The sequence below is a fragment of the Oscarella lobularis genome, chromosome 4 (assembly GCF_947507565.1).
Source record: "Oscarella lobularis chromosome 4, ooOscLobu1.1, whole genome shotgun sequence".
In the NCBI taxonomy this organism is placed as follows: Eukaryota; Metazoa; Porifera; class Homoscleromorpha; order Homosclerophorida; family Oscarellidae; genus Oscarella; species Oscarella lobularis.
The window spans coordinates 3,363,803-3,383,824 of NC_089178.1; the positions used below are offsets into that span (position 1 = coordinate 3,363,803).

The 20,022-nt window shown below is 48.9% G+C and overlaps 7 protein-coding genes and 1 long non-coding RNA gene across 11 annotated transcripts in view; 5 read left to right on the forward strand and 3 right to left on the reverse strand.

The window, feature by feature from the left end:
- LOC136185911 (serine/threonine-protein kinase ATR-like) overlaps nt 1-5,461 on the forward strand; it is a 6,085-nt gene extending 624 nt beyond the window's left edge. The window contains exons 2-3 of the mRNA XM_065973124.1: nt 1-4,333; nt 4,381-5,461. Coding sequence (XP_065829196.1) covers nt 1-3,855 — 3,855 coding nt within the window. The 3' untranslated portion in view covers nt 3,856-4,333; nt 4,381-5,461. The remainder of the gene's footprint in view (nt 4,334-4,380) is intronic.
- LOC136186154 (3-keto-steroid reductase/17-beta-hydroxysteroid dehydrogenase 7-like) lies at nt 3,879-5,657 on the reverse strand. Of its 2 annotated transcripts, XM_065973413.1 has the most exons (10): nt 5,523-5,657; nt 5,239-5,463; nt 5,087-5,176; nt 4,918-5,032; nt 4,725-4,843; nt 4,582-4,657; nt 4,421-4,525; nt 4,316-4,372; nt 4,132-4,230; nt 3,879-4,067 (listed from the first exon to the last, which is right to left on the reverse strand). In XM_065973413.1, exons 1-10 carry the CDS (start codon nt 5,558-5,560, stop codon nt 3,993-3,995), a joined length of 999 nt encoding a protein of 332 aa, XP_065829485.1. In that variant the 5' UTR covers nt 5,561-5,657; the 3' UTR covers nt 3,879-3,992. The 2 variants fall into 2 exon arrangements, with proteins under 2 accessions (XP_065829485.1, XP_065829484.1); XM_065973412.1 differs by having other exon boundaries at nt 4,918-5,176.
- LOC136186143 (torsin-1A-like) lies at nt 5,456-7,301 on the forward strand. 2 transcript variants are annotated; one of them, XR_010669660.1, is made up of 3 exons: nt 5,456-6,895; nt 6,946-7,109; nt 7,159-7,301. XR_010669660.1 is itself a non-coding variant. In XM_065973401.1 (2 exons), exon 1 carries the CDS (start codon nt 5,676-5,678, stop codon nt 6,888-6,890), a length of 1,215 nt encoding a protein of 404 aa, XP_065829473.1. In that variant the 5' UTR covers nt 5,456-5,675; the 3' UTR covers nt 6,891-6,895; nt 6,946-7,165. The 2 variants fall into 2 exon arrangements, 1 of the variants encoding a protein (XP_065829473.1); XM_065973401.1 differs by having other exon boundaries at nt 6,946-7,165.
- Nucleotides 6,810-7,947, reverse strand: LOC136186184 (uncharacterized). The gene is made up of 3 exons (XR_010669693.1): nt 7,291-7,947; nt 7,207-7,237; nt 6,810-7,154 (listed from the first exon to the last, which is right to left on the reverse strand). It is a non-coding gene; the product is annotated as an uncharacterized lncRNA (long non-coding RNA).
- On the forward strand, nt 7,296-9,155 carry LOC136186166 (N-acetylneuraminate lyase-like). Its single transcript, XM_065973428.1, has 12 exons — nt 7,296-7,449; nt 7,572-7,641; nt 7,718-7,788; nt 7,866-7,953; nt 8,010-8,064; nt 8,124-8,199; nt 8,246-8,338; nt 8,389-8,528; nt 8,583-8,629; nt 8,683-8,767; nt 8,820-8,859; nt 8,916-9,155. The coding sequence occupies exons 2-12, from the start codon at nt 7,586-7,588 to the stop codon at nt 9,074-9,076; spliced, it is 912 nt and encodes a 303-aa protein (XP_065829500.1). The 5' UTR covers nt 7,296-7,449; nt 7,572-7,585; the 3' UTR covers nt 9,077-9,155.
- On the forward strand, nt 8,971-10,885 carry LOC136186159 (pre-mRNA-splicing factor 38B-like). The gene is made up of 6 exons (XM_065973418.1): nt 8,971-9,114; nt 9,219-9,435; nt 9,494-9,562; nt 9,629-9,780; nt 9,828-9,888; nt 10,197-10,885. The coding sequence occupies exons 2-6, from the start codon at nt 9,241-9,243 to the stop codon at nt 10,731-10,733; spliced, it is 1,014 nt and encodes a 337-aa protein (XP_065829490.1). The 5' UTR covers nt 8,971-9,114; nt 9,219-9,240; the 3' UTR covers nt 10,734-10,885.
- A 5-nt stretch (nt 10,886-10,890) lies between these two features.
- Nucleotides 10,891-17,451, forward strand: LOC136186093 (trichohyalin-like). 2 transcript variants are annotated; one of them, XM_065973327.1, is made up of 32 exons: nt 10,891-11,001; nt 11,075-11,211; nt 11,269-11,820; nt 11,871-12,014; nt 12,075-12,262; nt 12,318-12,394; nt 12,445-12,493; nt 12,547-12,657; nt 12,718-12,801; nt 12,855-12,889; nt 12,948-12,996; nt 13,048-13,092; nt 13,149-13,196; nt 13,255-13,296; nt 13,345-13,386; nt 13,445-13,510; nt 13,561-13,647; nt 13,708-13,782; nt 13,938-14,057; nt 14,110-14,334; nt 14,388-14,453; nt 14,509-14,583; nt 14,645-14,728; nt 14,776-14,817; nt 14,868-14,993; nt 15,046-15,153; nt 15,200-15,292; nt 15,344-15,487; nt 15,554-16,978; nt 17,025-17,141; nt 17,192-17,267; nt 17,315-17,451. In XM_065973327.1, exons 1-32 carry the CDS (start codon nt 10,970-10,972, stop codon nt 17,383-17,385), a joined length of 4,635 nt encoding a protein of 1,544 aa, XP_065829399.1. In that variant the 5' UTR covers nt 10,891-10,969; the 3' UTR covers nt 17,386-17,451. The 2 variants fall into 2 exon arrangements, with proteins under 2 accessions (XP_065829399.1, XP_065829400.1); XM_065973328.1 differs by having other exon boundaries at nt 11,874-12,014.
- Nucleotides 17,452-17,821: 370 nt separating this feature from the next.
- LOC136186140 (REST corepressor 1-like) lies at nt 17,822-20,005 on the reverse strand. Its single transcript, XM_065973398.1, has 13 exons — nt 19,878-20,005; nt 19,763-19,822; nt 19,631-19,711; nt 19,515-19,567; nt 19,379-19,457; nt 19,234-19,316; nt 18,907-19,169; nt 18,807-18,855; nt 18,678-18,755; nt 18,527-18,628; nt 18,387-18,473; nt 18,277-18,334; nt 17,822-18,219 (listed from the first exon to the last, which is right to left on the reverse strand). Exons 1-13 carry the CDS (start codon nt 19,981-19,983, stop codon nt 17,927-17,929), a joined length of 1,392 nt encoding a protein of 463 aa, XP_065829470.1. The 5' UTR covers nt 19,984-20,005; the 3' UTR covers nt 17,822-17,926.
- Nucleotides 20,006-20,022: the final 17 nt, after the last annotated feature.

Consider the following 20,022-nt stretch of genomic DNA (forward strand, 5'->3'; position numbering starts at 1 on the left):
GGCGGCGGCGGCGGCGGCGGCGGCGGCGGCGGCGGTCTCGTTCACGACGGCGCTCGGAGCGTCGGTTTTTGTGTCAAATTGATTGGCGAACTTGTACGCGCTTTTCAAGCGGCGTTGGATACTCGAGCGCAAGACTGTTGCGCCTACACGCTTCAAGAGGTTCTCAAGTCGTACGGTTGCGCGACGAATGCCGACGAGACGATTTTAGGTGGACGGGTGTGGCGTTCGTTTTCCAAACCCACTCAAATCCTACTCGAACCGTATCTGCGATCGCACTACAAGGCGGAAGACGGCGTTTTTGTTCGCGACGTGAAAACACCTATTTACGGCAGTCAACGATGTCGGAATTTCGATAGTTGGATCGTTTGCTGGCTCTGTCATTTGACGAGTTGTCTCGAATCGGCTCCCGATATGCGAAATCTGTTCGAAAGTTGCAGTCTGACGTATACGCGCACCATATCGATTGGACTCTTTCTCTTGCCCTATCTCGTAACCGAAGTCATTTTCGAGGATCGCAGGGAGGCGACGGCGAAAATCGGCGACGAAATGATGGCCGTCGTGCGACACGCGCAGAAAAACGACAACCTGTCGCCGTCGCAGGCCGACTTTCGACAGCGAAGCGCCCAAACCGTTCTTCTCCTTCACGACTCGCTCGTGCAGACGTGCCAACATTGGAAAAATCGCTACAACGTCGCGAAAGACCACGTCGATCGGCAAATAATTGACGAAGTCGACTTGACGGTGCTCAAACGCCGATGCAATCTACTAGACGATTTTTTGACGAGCGTTCCTAAGGAAGCGCTCGCCGTCGCCGCCTTCAATTGCAAGTCGTACAGCGCGTCGCTCGTCCTCTTCGAATCGTCTATTCGACAAGACGCGTCGAAATTAGAAGAGCACATCTTCTTGTTGCGACGCGTCTACGCGGCGCTCGACGAACCGGACGGTTTCGTCGGTCTGTCGGCAATTTGTTCGGTGCCGGCGTCGCTCGTCGATCGAGCGCTCGAATGCGAAATGAAAGGAAATTTGGACGAGGCGCTCGTCTGCTATCGGGCGGCGACGCAGAACGATTTCAACGTCAGTCGAAATCACGAAGGTCTCGTTCAGGCTTGGCTGCGTTTAGGCGAAAACGACAGCGCGTTGAACCATCTCGATCGTCTTCTCGCCAAGCGAACGCAGTGGACGAAAGATTTTAATAAGTTTCGCGTCGAAGCGTGTCTTCAACTCGGCGAATGGGATTCGCTTCAGCAATACGTCGCTCTCGAGCCGCCGCATCACTCGTCCGATTGGTCCGTCGGCGTCGGACGACTTCTGCTCGCTATCAAATCCGGCGCCAATCGCGACTTTGTCGCTCGCCTACGAACGATTCGTCAAGGCACGGCGAAAAGACTCGCCGCCGCGTTGGCGGCGAGCGACTCGTCGTCGTCATCGTCGTACGAACGCGGTTACGACTACGTCGCTCAATTGCACGTATTGCAAGACTTGGAAGAGGCGGCCGAACGCGTCTTTTTTGTCGGTAATGTCGATAGAAAGGAGGAGACTCTCGAATCGCTACGAATGCAGTGGAATCGACGACTCGAATTGATTCAGATGTCGTTTCGCGTTCGCGAGCCCATTCTTCGTCTTCATCGGGCCGTATTTCATCTTGTGCCGGCGCCGACGCTCGAACGCGAATCGTGGCTGACGAGCGCGAGAATCGCGCGCAAAGCCGGCTACGTGGGATTGGCGTCAAGTTGCGTTCTCAAGTCCGAACTCCTGCTACAGCCTTTGCCCGAAGTGTGGCTCGAAAAGGCCAAGTGTCTGTGGAGTCAAGGCAAAACGAAAGAGGCGTTGGTATTTCTGCAGGACAATCTGAAAAAGGAGTGCAATATCGTGGAGGAAGAGAAGGAAAAACGACCGTCGGCGCGCGCCAAAGCGATGCTCTTGGTCGGACGATGGATGGAGGCGACGGCTCTCTGCGAAACGAACACGATAATCGGTCAGTATCGAGATTTGATGCAGCAGCACGCAAATTGGGAGAGCAGTCATTTCTATCTGGCAAAATACTACGACCGAATCATGGCAGCGCTCGAGGAATCGAAACCCGGAAAGGAACAGGAATGCTTACCGATGATCATTCAGCATTACGGCAATTCGTTGCTCTACGGAAATCAGTATATTTATCAATCGATGCCTCGATTGCTCACCTCGTGGTTGGACTACGGCGCTAAAGTCTACGAAACGAACGTCGCGGCGAAGGAGAGCGGTCGACGAGACAGCGCCTTGTCGCGTCATCGACACGGCGGCAATTCGCTTCTGAAATCGCTCAACGACATTGTCAAAGATTTGGTTAAACGATTGGCTCCCTTTCAATTTTTCACCGCTTTCTCGCAAATCGTCTCGCGAATCACTCACCCGCATCGGGACGTGCACGCGATCGTCGAGAATCTGTTGGCTAAGTTGGTGACGACCTATCCTCAGCAGGCCATCTGGATGATGCTCGCCGTCTACAAGTCGTCGCATTCGGGACGGCATCGACGTTGCGACGCCGTCTTCGATCACGCCAAAAAGCTGAATCCGTCGCTGCGAAAACTTCTCAAGGACTTTTTGGATTTGACCGAAAAGTTGATCGAATTGAGCGACAAAAATTATCCCAAGGTACAGCGTCAGGTGACCATGGATTCGGAATTTCGTCCGCTGCTTCGTCTCGTTCGCGATCCGCACTTTAGTCAAATTTTCGTGCCGGACAAAGCGATGATGACCGTCGTTCTTCCGACGTCCGTCACTCGCGATCACCACCCGTTTCCCGACGATTTGCCGTACATAAGCGACTTTGGTCCGATCGTCAATGTGCTCTCGTCCCTCGCTCGCCCGAAAAAGATTGTTATACGCGGCAGCGACGGACGAGACTATCCGATCTTATGCAAGCCGAAGGACGATTTGAGAAAGGATAGTCGACTCATGGAATTCAACGGACTGGTCAATCGATGTCTCTATCAGGACGCGGAGAGTCGTCGACGCAGTCTTCACATTCAGACGTACGCCGTTCTCCCGTTGAGCGAGAGCTGCGGACTGATCGGTTGGCTGGAGAACACGACTGCCATGCGACCGGCTCTCAATAAATTCTATCAGGAGAAAGGACGCTACGTTTCGCCGGTCGAGGTCAAGCGCCTTTGGGCGCCTATCGAGTCGAATCCGCAGTCGTCTATGGATGTGAAGAGAAGGATCTTTCGAGAGTTGTTGAAAAAACATCAGCCGCCCGTTCTGCACGAATGGTTCGCGCGCACGTTCGCCGAACCGTCGTCGTGGTACCAGAGTCGCTTGGCCTTCTCGCGTTCGCTTGCCGTCATGTCGATGGTCGGCGCCGTTCTCGGTCTGGGCGATCGTCACACGGAGAACATTCTACTCGACTCGGCGACGGGAGACGTCGTTCATGTCGACTTCGACTGCCTATTTAACAAAGGAATCACGTTCACGTTTCCCGAGAAAGTGCCCTTTCGCCTGACGCACAATCTCGTCGACGCTCTCGGCTGCACGGGCGTCGAGGGCCCATTTCGGCTCGCCTCGGAGGCGACGATGCGCGTGCTGAGAGAGCAGAAAGACTCGCTTGTCAGCGTCTTTTCTACAATGATACACGATCCGCTCGTCGAATGGCAAAAGAGTCGGGGAGATCATCGATCGAAAGGCGGTGGCGGCGGCGGCGGACTCAATACGGCTATTGAAAAATTAGAAGAAGTGGAACAGAATCTTCAGGGTTTGATGCCTTATAATCGCGGCATGCCGCTCTCTGTCGAAGGGCACGTGCACAATCTCATTCAGCAAGCAACCGACGAAGATAACCTCGCTCAGATGTTCGTCGGCTGGGCACCGTACATGTGAGTCGACTAACTATTAGGTAAGAGAGTGGGCGACGGTCTATTATAATTATTAGCTGCATAAGCGTGTTTTTGTTTGACTAACAGCTCTCTCTACTCGTACCGTATACAGACTCTTTATGTAGCAAGTCAGTGGTCATTTCAAGTTTCAAATTTCCCTGCTAGTTGATTCAATTTCTCGTATAGCTTTAAGGCTATGTCTTGACTGAGTACATTCTAAAAGATTCAGCCAAGACGAGACCTAGAGAAGATTTTGCCAAGTCTTTTCCCCCTACCGTACCTTAGTTGTTTCTACGTAGCTCCTCCCAAACGGCGTGCACCTGCTGTGATACTTTGCAGAGTGATTTAGGCCTTCTGGAGCCTGTTTGGCCAACCATACCTACACGCAGCACACAGGACAATGTCGATGGGTGGCCGCCAAGAGACAGGTGAGCGACCGCCCTAATGAAAAGCAAGCAGCTTACCAGTGCTTCTGCTCCACAGTAGGGAAAATAAGTCCATGAACCGTTTATTAGTCTCATCTAAAAAGGAACGTGTCTGGCAGTGCGACGACCGACGCTAGAGTGTACCAAAAAAGCGACGGGATAGAGAAGATACCATATCCAACCGGGAAGAATTCTTAGCGTCATATTCGTCATGATCAATCCCGGACAAACGACGTGAGAATATATGTTCTATACGATGGGCAATTCGATTCGTTCCAATTGTGCTCATTGTCGTTCATTTATACTCTTTTGTTTAGCTTCTCGTTGAGGGCGAGGCTCAGCAAATCAATTGCATACTTGGATGATCCGTACGGATCGTTTCTGGAAGTGGAACCAAAATAAAGACGGCACGCGTAATTTTCTCACTGCCGCCCTCCCTATACTATACCCCTCGACGTGCTGTATGTCGTCTATATCAAACGGTTGCTTCAACGCCGTCGCCGACGACGTCCAAATGACGTGAGCCGGTTGGCCCTGATTCGCAAGAAAATCCTCCAAGCCTTTCACCTGAGATATCGAAGGAAGGAAGAAAGAAACCATCATTTATGTATAGAGTGTCTAAATAGGGTATCATTAGCAACCAAAAGGAAGTGACCGAAAACGTTTGTGGCGAAGATGGCCTGCAGTCCGTCTTCAGTCAATTCATCGACGCACTCGAGCAGCTGGCCACCGTCCACTAATGCCTGCAGCACGTGGCTTGAGAAATCGAGCGTTCGAAACACTGCTAGTATGAAATTCTTGTGCGAGTACCTTGGATAGGGAGGCCAAAAGGCGGACCAGTTTACTCTCGACACGGGCATAATACCGGCATTGAGAAAGAGCCAATCAACGTACTTGTATCTGAATGCGCAATGTGAGGATGCATGGGGAGGGATTTACGTACGCCGCGCGCATTCGCTTACTTCGATCGTATCGTTTCTACTGCTCTGTATACGCTCGTCGGCCTGCTCACGTCCATTTCTATTAGATCGATTCGGATGTCGGGACCGAATTCGGCTTCGAGCTCTTTCTTCGCCGTCTCCGCTTTCGAGCGGCTCCGGCAAGCCAGGCATACTCTTAGCTCGTCGAGACGTTGTTCGCTTGCAGCGTCTTCGAATAGACGTCGCGCCACGGCGAGACCGACGCCTCTGCAAATAGAGGAGGTACAGTTGGCTCTAGCGAGATGGTGCGATAAGCTTTCGCTTACGAATTTGCTCCCGTTATGATGGCTAGTCTTTCCGGCATTTTTTCAATCAATAGACTTGGCGGGCGCACTCTGGGAGTTCGTTGGAGGAGACGTGCGCGGACGTGCGCGTTGTTACGTCAATGACTCGCTTATACGGGGACTTCGGTTTTTCTTATGACCGACAGGTCGAGACTTGCAGAAGCGCTTCGCGTGAAAATAAGCGGAAATATAAGAAGCAGCAGCCCATCGTCACCGTTGACAGGAAGAGAAATCGGAAAATTAGTCATGTTCGGCTACAGGGAACGAAAACGAGACAACGAGAGCCCCGAACCTGGCCGACGTCTAAACACAAGCTATTATTACGCAGACGAAAGACGAAGACAGAACGAGAGACGGGAACGCATCACGGAAAGAGCGACGGCTTTACGAAACGAGGCAGCGAAGAAAAGAGCCAGAAAAAGAAACTGGACGTGGACCATCGTCAAATGGTCGTCTATTGGCCTACTTCTTTTTCTCATTCTAGCGTACATCAGTCTTCCTTCGGAACTTTGTTCGGACGTAGATCGGCACGCGAACTTGACCGGATTGGAAAAGGTTTTGAAAGAGTCCGTTTTTGGACAGCATCTTGTTGTGGAGACTGCGTTTCGATTAGTGAAAGCGCACGTCAAAAATCCGCATCCCGTTAAGCCGCTCGTCCTGTCGCTTCACGGCTCGATGGGAAATGGAAAGAATTTCGTCTCGACGATCGTCGCCGATCATTTGTTTCCTCCCAAGAGTCGTTTCGTTCACAAGGTCATCGTCTCTTTGGAGTTTCCCTACGGCGATCGAACGAGAGAATATAGCGAAGGTCTTCGTCGTCGAATTCTCGATGCGCAGAAATCGTGCGAGAAACGTCAACTCTTTCTGTTTGACGAAATGGATAAAATTCCTCCGGACGTCATCGACTCCATCGTCCCGTTTCTCGGTCGTCACGCCGGCGACGTCGACGGAATCGACTTTCGGCACTCCATCTTTATATTCATTAGCAATGCGGGCGGAGAAGAGATTAATCATTCAGTTACGGAGCACTACCGGGCAACGAAACCCCGAGAATCGATCACAATGCTTCAAATGGAGTCTGTATTGAATGGCTTAGATCTGAACAGTGTGTGGTATGAGCCACTTGTCAAAGCGAGCGTGATCGACGCGTTTGTGCCATTTTTGCCAATGGAACGACGTGACGTTCTATTTTGCGCCAAGGAGGATATGAAACGAAAGGGTCATCGATATTCGAATTTGGATTTGGAGAAAATAGCCGACAATATGCTCTATTTTCCTGACGATCTCAAAATTTTTTCGGTGTCCGGATGCAAAAAAGTTTCGAGCAAAGTCGACTTGGTTATGGGATAGTAAACGTATATGAAATTAATTAATTAATTAAAAATCGTCACTATTTTTTCTTTAGGCTACTACGTATCATTTTTCGTCTTTTGGCCACGTGCGTTTTGCCTCTTCGATTTCTTTGGTTAGATTCTGCGAAAATGATCGCATAAATGATGCTCTCTTCTCCGTGTCTGTCAGCAGTGCTCCGAGAGCCCCGATTTTGCCTTCTCCCTTCAAATAAATGTAGTAAGTAAGCTGTGCTGCCCTTCGAATCGGATAAGAGTTTGAAAGCTAGAGAGACGAAACGATGGAGCAAGTTTTTTCCTTGGACGCGTGTACAAACCTTGTCTACAACGTGAGGACCCGCTAGATATCTGCAAAAATGACGATAAAACGGGTGAATGATGAAAGAAAGGGCGAATTACACCTTAGAAACTGTTGCCACATGAAGTCACGACTCACGAGATTTCATTCCCGGATACGAAGGCGTCACAAGATTGCCCACGTAACGAACTCAACGAAATAGGATATCTGGTGACGCACGACGAGCGAAACCAGATTTTTGTTGCAGACAAAGGCCGATTCGGTAAGCCCAAACACATCGCGTCCTGTGGTCAGAGCTGGTTCTTATGGGGGGGGGGGGGGGGACAGCTAGTAGACTACTTCTTCCGTATTTCTTTTCGACAGCGGACGCTCTTTTTCCCATAGAATTTTTTCCGAAGATGCCGATAAGCAAGGGCATTTTTGTCGCGGCTTTAGTGCCCCTGACGACAGATGGGTAAGAAGTTATACGTACCGTCTGGCGGCGCCAGCGCCCCCGCCATTCGGCCTCCTAATGACGATTGTTTTATTAGAGAACTCAATCTTTCCGTCATCAAGGACTACTGCGAGTTTTTGGTGAAGAACGAAGTCAAAGGAGTTTTTGGTACGGATGATCGATCGATCGAGTGTGACGCCATAGTATATCCACGGATCCTCTTTATCGTCCTCGTGCTTTTTTAGTCAATGGTACGACGGGTGAAGGCATGAAATTGAGCGTGGAAGAGAGAAAGCTGGTACTCGAAACATGGATGACGTACGGCAAAGGAAGGTGAACTTTCCATATATGCAGGATGTGGTTAATTACTTACGTGGGAGTGTCTTTAGTCTAACAATAATCAACCACATCGGATGCGAGTCTGTGAAAGACTGTCAAGAACTGGTAATTAATTAATTTACTAATTATAAGGGTGTGGTGTTGTATACAATTGTCGTTTCTAGGCGGTTCACTCTGAAAGTCAAGGAGCTGACGGGATATCCCTTATGCAGCCCCTTCTCTATGAGCCTTGGGGAATTGGTAGCCAATTGTGACTGTAGATCCTCTAGACAGAGGTTGTGTGCAGAAAATCTCGTTGCTTTTCTGAGTGATGTAACCAAGAAGGCTCCTTCTACACCCTTTTATCTCTACTATGGTGCAGGCCCATCCAACATGAAGAGTAAACTGATTAGCCAAATTTTGTGTTTAATTAAAAAGTATTGCCGCTAGTTAATTTGACCGAGTTGCTCGAAGTGGTCAAGACGCGTCTTCCGACATTCAGTGGAATTAAATACTCAGGCAGCGACCTGATCGACGTCATGCCCTGCATAGCAAGTGACTCTTGTGATCTTCTCTACGGAAGAGATGAAGTAGATAAAAAGGCGCTCTATTATCATATATTGTCTGACTAATGCAATGTGTAGCAACTTCTTGGAGCTATTGCAATGGGAGGGCAAACAGGCGTGGGAAGGTCAGGCGAGGTTTTCTCTCTATAGATTTTATTCATGGTTTTTTTACATTCAGCACCTACAATTATTTGAGTAATGTTGATCAGCGAATGCTAAGGGCGTATGAAAAGGGAGACATGAAAACAGCTCAAATGGAGCAGGTACTCCGCATATCTACACGTACGTCATCTTTAGTACACTTCACTATTGTAGCAAAGGGCTCAGCAAGTCATCAATATTATTCTAAAACACAGTAAGACCACTAGCTTGGGAAGTGTAATGAGACCAAAAATTAGAAGTTGGCTCTAGAACGGTACTCAGGAATTGCTGGCGTCACCAAGGCAGTGATGAAATTGATTGGATTTGATTTTGGACCTCCTCGCGTTCCCGATCTTCCTCTCTCGAACGATGACAGAGACAGCATGAGAATCGACTTGCAAGAAGTTGGATTTTTCGAGTGGCGTGTTTAGAGCGAAACGGAAATGAAATCTTAGAGAGAACGTGTACTGTAAGATGTATGATTTATAGCAAACATCCCGTATATTTTAAGCCGTTGGGCATGCGCCTTCAGCAACGTGGCCTAAAAGTCGTCTTTTTTCGCTCGTTTTGAAGCTTTTAAACGGGGCAATTTGCTATGGAAGACGAAGAGTTACCGCCGAAAAGACGCAATCGGCAGCGCAAGTCGAACACGCTTCAGATCTACGGCAACGAGAAGACGATGAACCTCAACAGCATGATTCTCACGAACGTGCACAATTCTGTCTACTTCAAGAACGTTCTCGCCCAACTCACGACCTATCACGAAGTTGTCGACGAGATTTATTATCACGTAAGTGAGTGGGGCCCCTTTTGAGGAAACCACTACGAGAATTCGACTTTTTCCTCAGGTCGCTCATCTAGAACCGTGGGAAAAGGGCAGTAGAAAGTTAGCCGGGCAAGTTGGCATGTGCGGCGGGGTACGTTGTCGTAGCAACGACGCCTCTAAATTTCCCAAGTCCAATTTCAATTTTTTTCCCTCCAAGGTTCGCGGTGTTGGAGCCGGGGGTATTATATCCAGTGCATTTTGTCTTCTCTATAAACTTTTCACATTGAGATTGACTAGAAAGCAGCTGACCAGCGTTTTAAACCACAAAGACTCTCCCTTCATACGCGGCGTTGGCTTCCTCTACGTCAGGTTAGTACACATTTATCTATTTAATCTATTTTATTAATTTTTTATAGATATGCTCTACCGCCTGCTGATCTTTGGGACTGGTTCGAGCCCTATTTGGACGATGAAGAGGTACGAGAACGGACGTCTTGTGTCAGAGGTTGGCTATAGTATACATTGAGGATGCATGGTTACTTACATCCACTCCCACCCAAGAGCCTTGCACGCCACGCTAAGCTCTTCCTATATATAGAGCTGTAGCTCCAGGTGAAGGCTGAGAGAAGTGTGCCCAGATAGGAAGCAAGTATCCGCTATTTTTTATGGATAGTTGTGTCGACAACTGGGCTACACGTGATCTTTTAATTAATTAATTAATTAATTAAAAATCCTTCGTTTCTATGATTGCTTTTTATTGGCTCTCTGTCTTGTTTTATACGCAGGAAGTCGATCCCAAGGCGGGCGGTGGCAACAAGATGACAATTGGGGTCATGTGTCAGGAAATCCTTGGCAAATTGGAGTGGTACGGAACGCTCTTTCCACGCATCCCCGTACCCGTGCAGAAGTCCATCGAGGAGAAATTACGTCAGCATCGACGAGCCGCATATACGGCGACGACGGGCGAAGAAGAGGAAGAAGAAAGGGAAATTCCGCCGCAGCGACGATCCCCGAGTCCCAGTCACGTGAGACGACGCAGTCCTAGCTACGGGAGAGACGTCGATCGAGATCGACGGGAAAAGGAGAGACGACGACGACGGAGTCGATCGCGCGAGAGAAGAAGAAGTCGATCACGTGAGAGGAGACGGAGTAGAAGTCGGTCGAAGGATCGGAGACGACGGAGTCGATCCCGGTCCAAGGAGAGCCGGCGAAGGCGGAGGAGTCGGTCGAGATCGCCGGATCGAGGTAGGAGAAGGAGGAGAAGTCGGTCCCGGGAAAGAAGGAGGAGGAGTCGATCGCGCGATGGGGAGAGAAGAAGTTAGTTAACTTTACGTTTGAGATATTGTAATATATGGGTTTTTAAAAAAAATTGTTTGTTTGGTTTGTTTGTTGGTTTGTTTGTTGGTTTGTTTGTGGTGTTTTGTGGCCCATTGTGTTCTCTGTTAGGAAACACCGTTCGTGTGTGAGACAATAAGCGCTGTTGCTGAGTGCGCACGCGCGGCACAACGCTTCGAAAGCCAACGGGGTGAGGAGTGCACGTTCAAAGCGGACTGCGACGATGGACGAGGGTCTTCCTATGAGTAACGAAAGGTGAAGGATCTCTGTTCGAGAAGTCGGACGTCGTGGCGTCTCTTCGAACGCATTTTGGTCTTCTTTTTCCTAGTATCCTACGTGGAATGCCTCAACCGATGGCCGAATCGTCGGTAGTCGCCTCGGGAGGGGGAGAACCCTCCTCGCTAAGCATACTGAACCTAGACGACATGAACTTATCGTCGGGATCGAGCGGAATCGCCGAATTGCGTGAGAAAACACGTCGAAAAATAAAAAAAAAAACGCCGAAGCGCCGTTTCGTTTCAGTGGCAGCTCAGGAGGAGGCTCATCTCGGACTCAAAGAGGAGAAGCCATCCGAATCGCTGCGAGAGACGTCGGTAGTCGCCTCAGGAGGAGGAGGAGGAGGGGGAGAAACCTCTTCCATACTCAACCTCGACGAAATGCTGGCGAAATCTGAAGCCCGAAAGAATTTGCCCAAAGAGAGAGCCGAAAGGCCGCCGCCGCCGCCGCCGAGAGAGACGTCGGCGGCAGTCGCCTCAGGAGCAGGAGGAGGAAGAGGAGGAGGAGGGGGAGAACCCTCTTCCTTACTGAATCTCGACGAGATGGAATTGTCGTCGGTGAGGATGAGCGGACTTCCCTTCGCTTCGCAGCTGTCGGTTCTGGAGCAGTCTGGAGTGCTGAGAAATCTGATCAAAGACCAAGAGAAGAGATCCGCAGCGCTCAGAGAGTATTTACTCGCCACTGGGGGAAAGGGAGAAGGAGGAGGGGGAGGGGGAGATGAACCGTCTTCGTTGTCGTTGACTACACCCCCAACATTGAATCTTGACGAGTTGTCGATAAGCGGCCTCAGCCAATGGCGTAAGTCCAAAAAAAATAAACGTCATTCTCACAGAGGGCTGTCGTTTCAGTAGAAAGGGAGAGGTCGAGAACAGCGCAGAGAACCGAAAGGATGGGAGACGCGTCGGTAATCGCTTCGGCCGTCGTCTCGGGGGGAGAGGGACAACAACCCGCTAATCCGGACGACACGTCGACGAGCGGAATCGCCGAATTGCGTGAGAGGAGAAACGTTGAAAAATGAAAATGAAATATACAAGCGCCTTCGTTTTTTTCAGTTGCCGCTCAGGAGGGCCCGGGGTCTAGCTCGCCGGGACAAATTCTCATGCTCGTTGAGCAACAGAGAAAATATGACGCGTTGAGACGCGAGAATTTCGAATTGAAACTGAGGCTCTATTATCTGAGTCAGGAGCTCGAGCGTCACGGCGGAAATGCGGATAGCATAGATGAACGGGATCTTCAGATGGTAGGTTCAGAAAATAGTCTAGATTTCCAATCAACTCGATTTTTTTCTCTCTTAGAATGTTGACCTTCAATTGGTTGTGAACCGTTTGAAAGACGAGCTTAAGGTGAAGGAAGAATTACTGATGAAAGCGAAGTAGGATCAATATTCTTTGATTTTTCGTTTGTAACCTAATTCAAAAAAAGGCGTGCAATGGACGATGTCGTTGGCAACACGGACGAAAATGTCCGAGAGGTGATTCATTTTATAAGGAAAGGATTGGGGGGGTACATGTTCGCTATGGAAAGGTGAAACGAGCTGCGGCTGCTCAATTGGCGGAGTTAAATGCGAGGTTGACCGAGTTGGGTAATGCAAAGACCGATTTGGAGCAGCAGAAAGACGGATATTTCGGAAGAACGGTGAGAGAAAAAAACGTACAGTACAAATTTTCATTAGGAGTATGTCGTCGTCATATATAGATGAATTTGGAGCAGAGATGCGCGAAACTTGAAGCCTTGGCTCGAGAACGCGAAGAGGAAGTTGCGAGAGCGAAGAGTCGCGAGGTAAGTGGGTCACGTCTAAATAGATTTTTAAATCTGACGTCCGCTTTTTTCAGGCGGAGCATTTGAGAAAAATCGAAGCAATGGAAAGGCAAGGAAGACGTCTTAGTAGTAGAATTTTCTCTCTACGTATGTATTGGTTATGATAGAGAGCTGAGGAATGGAAACCAGTTGAGAGATGCATCTGCAAGAACGAGGGTTGGTTTACTTTTAGGCTTTAGCGTCTTTTGCACTATGAAATTGCTCTAGGAAGTGGAGATGAGATTGTCTAATTTGGATGCCGTGGCTGACGAGGTGAGGTAGACGGGGAGAAATTGACATTGACGGTGCAAAATTTCTCTCGAATGTAGATTCCGTTGCTGAGGGAGCAGCTGCAGGAGAAGGAGCGTGAAGCGAGAGTAAGTCTAATCATTGATTGTGAGAGAAACTCGTGTTGAATTCATTTTTTTCCGTAAGACTTTTTCAGATGAAGTGAAGGCTAGGGAACTCGCTTTCAAGGTTCGTTGATTGAACGCCGTTTTCAGTTCATCTCTACCGTTATTTCAGGAATTACAAGAAGAAATGAAACAACTGAAATTGGATCACTTGGTGAGAGCGAGAATAAAAAAAGACTTTGTAGAGCGAAGCGGGTATCAATGCCGTGTAGAATATGATTGAACAGCTGAAAGAACTGCAGAAGGCCACGTTGGAAAAGACCCAGGAGCACTATCAGGTCAGCGCATTTTTATCCTAAACGAATCTTGTTTTTATTTTTATTTCTAGAATCTCCTCGGACAGAGAAACGACAGTCTCGTTCATCTGGAAAACGAAGCGGCGAGGTCCGAGCGCGAACACGGCGAGAGGCTGAAAGTAGAAATGACTGGATCAGATAAGACGGATTTCCTTTTGACTGTACGTTACTTCGCGTAGCGATTAAAAGAAGATTTGCAAGCAAAAATCGATTCCCTGAAAAATGCGCTGGCAGAGAAAGACCGTCAACTATTAGTGAGACAACGTTGTCTGTCCTGTCTGTTTGCGTGTGTGTCTGTCTGTTCGTCTTTGCCTGTTTTGTCTGCTTGCCTTCGCACTCACTTGATTTAGCTAGTGGCTGTGTGTTTTGTATAGTTCATTTGCCCGTAGTTTTCATGTCTGTGTTTCAGCTTCTGCAGTCGGAGTCTTCTCGCAAAGATACTGCCTTGAAAGCGCAATCAACGCGTACGGCAAAGAGCACCGAAGCGCTCGAAGATCTCGGTGAAAGTCTCCAAGAAAAGGACCGAGAGGTAGAATAGGAACGTTTTCGAAAATTTTTCTTTCAATTTCGGCGTTTTTCAGATACGTCGTCTTCAGGGTTGGGTTCAGGAACGGGATAGCAGACTCGAAGAAAGTCAAATAGAGAGAGACGAATTGGAGTTACGAGCTCGAGCGGCTGAACAGCAAGCGGAAGCCGTGGAAGGACTAAAGGGTCAAGTCCTCGATTTGGAGACAGCAATTCATTCCTCCCAAGCAAAATACGAAGAAATGCAGCGAAAACTACGTCAGAAAGAACGGGAACTAGAGGTCAGAGAGAGAAGTATTAGTCAGGGGGGGATGTAGCACGAAATTTCACGTAGAGTATGAGTGGGAAGAAAGATTTGGGCGCCAGTCGGTTGAGAAATGAATTTGACAGCAGAATTGCTGTGGGTGCACGCGTCTTTGCTATAGAATTTGAGATAGATAGTTAGGCTCCTATAGGCGATGAAGGAGCAGATGGAGCAGAACGAAGAGATAGCAGCGAGAAAGGCTCAATTGTTGGAGGGACAATACAGAGTGGGTGAACACGTTGATACTTCGTGTGCGTTTTTTGAGACGTTTTCTTTTTTTTTTTCAGAGCAAAACCGAAGCGTTGGCACGAAAGGAGGAGTTGGTGAATCAGCTGAATCGTCAGCTGAGAGAGAAGGAAATTCACGCGAAGGTAAAAGATTCGGCTGCGTGGATATTATTCGTGAAAAAGTGTGGTAGGAATTGGAAGCCGCCGTTTCGACGAAATCCATCGCTTTGGATGTAAGTTCTGTCGTCGTTTGGACTCTCGCTCTTTTTATAGAAGTTTACAGGAAGCTGAGGAAAGGAGTGCTGCAGCGGTCAGCGAACGGGATATGTCTATTTCTGATTTGAGACAGAGAATAGAAGCGATGAAAGCTCATGCCGCCGAACAGCAAGCCAAGGTCCATCGCGAAAGGGTATCGAACAGAAATTAAGGAGAGAAAACCCGTCGTTTAGTTTTGAATTTAGGACGAATTAAAATTGGCCAATAGGCGCCTTCAGGCCGAGCTCGAGGCCAAGGCAAAAGACGTGGAATACATGGTGCAGCAGAACGAAAACAAGGAAAAGCTCATTGAGGTAATTGAGGTATTTTTTTTGACTTTTGATGACATGGGAGATCTAGGCGCTGGAAAGTGAACAGCAACAGATGAAAGGACGCGGTCAGAGCAACAGTCAGAAATTGAGTCTCGAACGAAAAGAACGAAAGCAGCTAGAGGTATGAACCGTTTTTCTTCTTTGTCGTAGTTTGGGAGGGAATATTCTAAAGGATTACGTTGGGACATTGAAAGCGCAAGTGGAATCGGCGAAAGGAGAACTGGAAGAAGTTGCACGACAACTCACGCAGAGCTTAACTCTCAACGAAACGCTACAGCGTCAACTCAGAGACAACGAGCAGAAAATCAAACAACTGGTAAGCAAAGGAAATCTCAGAGAGAGAGAAACTTCTAAAGCGAACCCTTTTAATTTATTGAAACAGTCTTCGGGACGTTCGGCCGAAGCGAATCTCGTTTCCGATTTGCGTCGTCAATTGGACGCAGCTCGTCGTCAAGCGGATTCCCTTCGCGCTCAATTGAACGACGCCGAACGGGCGAACGAGGCGATTCGATCGAGCGTCGGCGAATCGGCGACGGCAGCGCGACGGCAGTACGCAGCCGAAAACGAGCGATTGCGATCGGCGTTGACGGAGAGTCGACGCGTCGCCGAGTCGCATATCGGCGGCGCCGAGAAATTGCGACAGCGCTTGGCGTCGAGCGACGCTCAAGTCGAGCGTCTACGCGCGCAACTCGTCGAAGCGACGAACGTCAATGATCGACTCCAGAAGCGGGTTGAGGAGTTTTCTGCGGCGGCGAAGGCGGCGGGAATTCATCCGGACTCGGGTTCGCCGAAAAAGGGCAGTCGTCTCGAGCAGGAGATCGAACGGCTCGGGCGACGACTCGAGGACGCGGAGCGGCGAAATCGGTCGTGGGAAGCGGAGGCGGCGAAAGCGCGAAAACGCTTCGAATCGGAGAGGCGAGCGGACGACGCCGAGAAAATGAAGGAGATCGGCGCATTGAAGGGAAAACTCGCCGAAGCGCAGAAACGAATCGAAGTTCTCGGGCGACAGCTACGCGAAAGGAAGGAGAAAAGGACGCCCGTCGATTTACGCGAGCAATTTCGCGAAGCAATGCGATGCGCTCTCGAGCTGCGAGAACGTCTACGCGAGCAAATGGCACAGGAATCGCGTTCCGGCTCGCCGCTTGACGACTTGGACTTGAGTCGGCTCAGCTTTTTCGACGACGAGACGACGCGAGCGAAAGAGGCGGCTCAGCGATTGCGATCGCAGCTAGAGGAAAGCTCGCAATTGCACGCGAGTTTGCAAAACGAATTGGATCGGCTCGAGCGAACGCTTCAAAACGGTGCCGGCGACGGCGACGACACGAAGAGTCGTCGTTCGTTGTCGCCGTCGATTGTCGTAACTGATGATGTCGACGAAGGGGCGTCGGCGGAGAATGCGCGCGGTCGTGATTCGACGAAAATCGTGACGTCGACGCCGAACGAGGGAATAGGCGACGCGCTGCGGAGTTTCAAGAGTCATCTTGATGACTCGCGATCGGCGTTTGATTCGTTGAGAGGTCAGTTGGAGCAGTTCGTCTCGGGCAGTCGTCACGATGGGGTCGCTGACGCGGCGTCGGAGGAAAGAGCGAAACGAGCGGAAGCGGAAACCGAGCAGCTTAAACGAGAGTTGGAGGAAATGCGAGGCAGGATGAGGAGAGAGACTACAGCGACGGCGGCGGCGGCGAAAACGTTTGCATCTTCTGACGTCATAAGCGGGCTGAAGAAACAGATGGATGAAGGGCTGATTGCTGTTGAGGGTCTAAACGCTCAGATACGTCAACGAGGCGGAGATGAAGACGATAGTCAGGTAATTGTGTACTTTTCTATTGAAATGGAATTGATTTCTGTTGCAGAGTCTTTTGGAGAACGTTGATTTGCTGCGAAGTCGTCTAGCGAAAGCCCAAAAACTCGTCCAAATGGTTTCGACTGAGAGCAGAGGCGGCACAAACGGGAAAAAGAGACATTTGCACGTAAGATAGCTGTTACTTGTTTTTTGTTGTCACAATTCGCTTTTTTTAAGCTTGAGGAGATCATTAGGAAATTAAAGGCTACCGATGACATGAAACTGGAAGCGACAAAATCGATTTACGATCAGCGTAAGGGGAAAAAAGCGTAATGCATAAGATTTATTTTAATCATTCAGTTGCTCGAACACACGGTGCACTAAACAGAACGAAGAAAAACTTGCAACGATTCAGCCAAGGAGACATATGAAATTAGATGTGACCACAGATATCCTCCTTTAATATTATTCTCTGATTAGACCGACAGTAAAACAAACGAATTAACAATTTGACCCTAACACCAACAACTCTTTAGCGTGCGCCGTTCGCTTCTCTTCTACACAGGAAGGATGCAGGCCCCTGTCTTCGCGTCGATGGCCACGTGGACTCCCGTGTGGCGAATTATTTGAAGCATATTGCGCGCCGAGTCCTGTTTTGCAAGTTTCTTCGTTTTTCCGCAGCCTCTTGACGTCATATCGAGAACTCGACACTCTACAGCAAATCCCAGAGGTTCTTGCGGCTCGCGCTCGACTTCTCTGTATTCCGGCGTCTTCCAGCGCGAGCACTGTGCCATCTCTTGCAGCTGGCCAATGAAATTGTTCGGAGCAGCCATTTTTTTTCAGCGAAGTTCCCGGAAATGCGCAGAATGAAATGCGCGAAATAAATCAATATTTCCGACGTCAAAATCCCGTACACAACCCTCAAACGATAAACCGAACTATTTTCCTATCAGAGTCTCTCATACAGTAGGTTCATCCTTCTTCTCCGGACGTCTTTTCAAAAACTCTAGCCACTTCATCGTCTTCGGCTCTCAGCAACGATCGCCTTTGACGTTTTCTTCTCAATCTAAATCTCCTTCTCGCCTCCGCTTCCTCGCCTTCTTCCATTCCTCCATCGTCTACCCGTTCATCTTCGCCGTCGCCGCCGCCGCCACCGCCGCCCCGCTGAGTCGACGACAGCTTCAACGCCGCTCTGCATTGCTGCGCTGACTTGCTTCCAATGATATCAGCAATTGCCTGAAAATCTTTACCGTATCGACGAGTGGCTAGAAAAGAAAAATCCCGCGTTTGTCTGCCTTGGGTATCGTTCGTCTCGCTCGTACCTTGATGGCCCAGCTGAACCTCTTTGGATGACCACCGGGAAGATGTTCGTCGCGCAGGCTGAAATCCAATGAGACTTATATTAAATAATTAAATACCCCGATTAACATACCACGGTCGGTCGCAAAGAGAGAATGTCTTCGAGGGGATGATATGGCTCGGTTTCGCTGTCGCTCATCGTCTGCTTGTTTGATTGGATCTAGAAGAACCAGGGGTGGTGTACTAGATACGAGAAAGTCTTTGTGTTCTTACTTTGATTTTGATCTCGGCTAATTCCTGGTTTAGACGCTTCATTGTTTCGATGCCCTCTTCGCTATTCATTTCCACCAGAGTCGATCGGTTTATGAGCATTCCCTTGGACACAAGACTACCGGTAAGTCAATAGGAATAAAGCGTAGAATACCTTTGGCGGACGCTTGACACGAGAAGACCGAAAATGAGAAGACAACGGACTTTTTCGATGATGAGAACTGGATAGCGTCTAAAGGTTATTACGTAAACAATGATTTAATCAATTCGCGTGTGCTTGCACCTGTTTTAGGGACTCCGCATCGCTGCTGTCATCAGATATATCCTTTTCTCTGATGAAAACAGGAGATGAGTGTGATTGTGAGATGAATGACTACACTCACAGGTCTTCAGCTTCAACGCTTTTATCGTCGTCATCGTCGTCGTCGTCGTCATCGTCATCGTCGTCGTCATCGTCGTCGTCTTCCTCCTCCTGCTCTTCTCCCTCTTCGTCGATTTCTTCGTCGTCGTCCAAGGCGAATTGATGGTAGTCGGAAAGTCGTTTTGATTTCGTGCGAGTCCGCCGATCAATCAGACTCGTTCCCTGTCGAGTTTTCTTCCACGAATAGTAGAATTTGATGAGATTTCCCAATGATTTATCGGGCATCTAAAACGACAATGAAAAACGACGTCTCTCTCTCTCTCTCTCTCTTTTCCCAGTGAAAACTTACGAGCTGTTTGATTTTGTGAAAGGACTTTCCGTGACTACGATAGCCCTGTTCAAACAATACCTTATCCTCAAGATTAAAGCCATCTAGTAGGTAGGAGGAAGGGTTTGAACAGGGCATTATTGTTTTTAATTCAAGTCTACTAGACCTGGATATGGGACGAAGTTGACTAGATCAGCCTTGGCTTTCCTAATGTCGCACTTATGCCAAAACAGCATTCCCAATGCCTGGCAGGAAAGAAAAAGCAGCCAATTAACGCATTTCTTCAAAAAGTAAGCAAGAACCTGTTCTGAATTATAGCCGTAATTGACTCTAGCATCTTGAAGAAATTCGTCCACTACACAAAGAATTAATTAATTAATCAATTAATTAATTAATTGAGGTTTGGGTGGGTACACACCTGTGTCTTCCGATATAACGGTCTCGTCGGCGGGAGACCAAAGGACTAGTCCCTCAGGTCGATTTGTCGTCTCCAATTCCGCTACACGACATAAAAAATGAATTCGTATCAAACGACTCATATTTCTCCGACGTTTGCAAAGTTCTGGAAGGACTGCCTGATATTCGACACCCACTCGCATTTCAGGTGGACCTAATCAAAAACTTCGTCTAAGATGGGGAAGAAATTGCCGATGGAGACGTCGGACCGACGAGTCCACTTCGTTCCATTTCGTCGTTGCTGCTTTTAGGACTTGCCGACGGGGTGTAATTCGGATCTGGACTCTGTCCTCGGACCATCATTTCGGTGGCCATTCTGGTTGGTTGTTTTATAAACCGGGACTTGACAGATAT